The 1,561-nt window shown below is 63.0% G+C and overlaps 1 protein-coding gene across 1 annotated transcript in view; it reads left to right on the forward strand.

Moving 5' to 3' along the window:
* Window positions 1-1,261: 1,261 nt before the first annotated feature.
* The window catches only part of DNMT1 (DNA methyltransferase 1), a 15,502-nt gene continuing 15,202 nt past the window's right edge, over window positions 1,262-1,561 (forward strand). Inside the window, exon 1 of the mRNA XM_025203977.1 lies at window positions 1,262-1,332. Coding sequence (XP_025059762.1) covers window positions 1,277-1,332 — 56 coding nt within the window. The 5' untranslated portion in view covers window positions 1,262-1,276. The remainder of the gene's footprint in view (window positions 1,333-1,561) is intronic.

Raw genomic sequence — 1,561 nt, forward strand, 5'->3', positions numbered from 1 at the left:
AGGGCTGGGGCCTGGCTTCTCCTTTCTGCATCAGTTCCTCCAGGCTTCGGCAGCCAGAAGCAGAAATCCCAAAATAGCCTGGAGGGGTGGGGCAGGGGGGGGCACGGGGGAACGGGAGCAGGGATGTCTGGCTGCCTGGGGAGCCCCCTGGCCCTGCAGAGCTCCCCCCCAGCCCCAGGCACCTGGAAGGGGACTGCAGGTGTGAGAGGGAGCAGCGCCCCCTGGTGCCTACGAGGGAGCCCTGCACCCGACTGGGAGGTGTAGGACCCCCAGTCCGGAGCACCCAGGGTTACACCCCCACCCCAGCATTTCCTGGCTGGGGGGAGGCTGCAGTGGCTCTTTAGGTTCCTCGGGGGTCCCAGGCGCAGGACTCCTGGGTTCCAGGCCCTGCCCAGCTGGAGCGGGGGTGGGAACCTGCATTGTCCCCCCTCCAAGAGGGTGCCCACCCCAGCAGGCTAGAGGTTGGTCTTGGAGGTGATATCTCCTCCCCCTTCCCGGACTCTGCAGAGACAGTGAGCAGGGCGGGCGGGCGGCCAGTGGGGCCTGGGCCCATTTGCACTTTTAGCAGATGTTGGTAACATTCAGAGTGGGAGCACGTGTGCAAGGGCAGGTGGGAGCATGCATGCTGGGGGGGGGGGGGGGGCCCCCCTGCATGCCCGGCTGTGTCATGTGCATGAGTGGGGGCACAAGTTTGAGTGTATAAGGGCTACACGTGTGTGTAAGGAGCATATGCACATGCCAGAGCAAAAGGGCACAGGTGCTCCCGTGTGTGCACAACGCCTGCCACCTACCCCTGTCCCCTGCACCCAGCTGCCTGCTAGGATGGTACCATCTGCCCTCCTCCGTGTGATTATGGTACATTCCAACTGAGCCCCGCAGCTCTCGGTGGTACACCCGACACCTCCTAAGGATGGTATGTCTCAACTCTCCCTGTGTTGTATGTGAAAATGGTTCCTCCCAGTCCTCCTCAAAAGAATGGTACGTCCCATTTGCCCCCTCTACTCTTGGCACATTTGGTACATCCCACTCCCTCCCTACGGTACAGCCCTTCAGACCCCCTTTCCCCTGGGCTCACATGGTACATTCCAAACCCCGCCCCGAGGAGTCGAGAGCCGCCCAACTGTCAGCCCGTAGGCAGGGAGGCATTTGGTACGCGCCGTTTCCCCCTGGCGTGTGAGGTTGGTACGTCCCAACGGCAGTCCGAGCAGGTACGTTCCAAAGCTCCTTATAGACCTTTTGGGGACGTGGTACAGCCCACCCCGTCCCTAGGAAGAGGATGGTACATCCCAACTGGTTTTCCCCTGGGCACCCCCGTTCTCCCGGCCCTCAGTGGTACGTTCCACCTCGCTCGGCCACCCCAACCCGGACCGCGCCATCATCCTTCATCCCCCTCCCACTTGGGTCCTCGTAGTGCCTCCTTCTCCCTATGAGATTGGTTCCGCCCATCTGCCCCCCACCCCGCGCGTGGAACAGTCCTGGAGCCTCTCTCCCCCCACCCTCATGGAACAGCTCTCCCCCCTCAAGGCAGTGGTAGTGCGCTCTCCACCCCCCACGCGTGGAA

This window comes from Alligator sinensis, unplaced genomic scaffold, assembly GCF_000455745.1.
Source record: "Alligator sinensis unplaced genomic scaffold, ASM45574v1 scaffold707_1, whole genome shotgun sequence".
Taxonomy (NCBI): domain Eukaryota; kingdom Metazoa; phylum Chordata; order Crocodylia; family Alligatoridae; genus Alligator; species Alligator sinensis.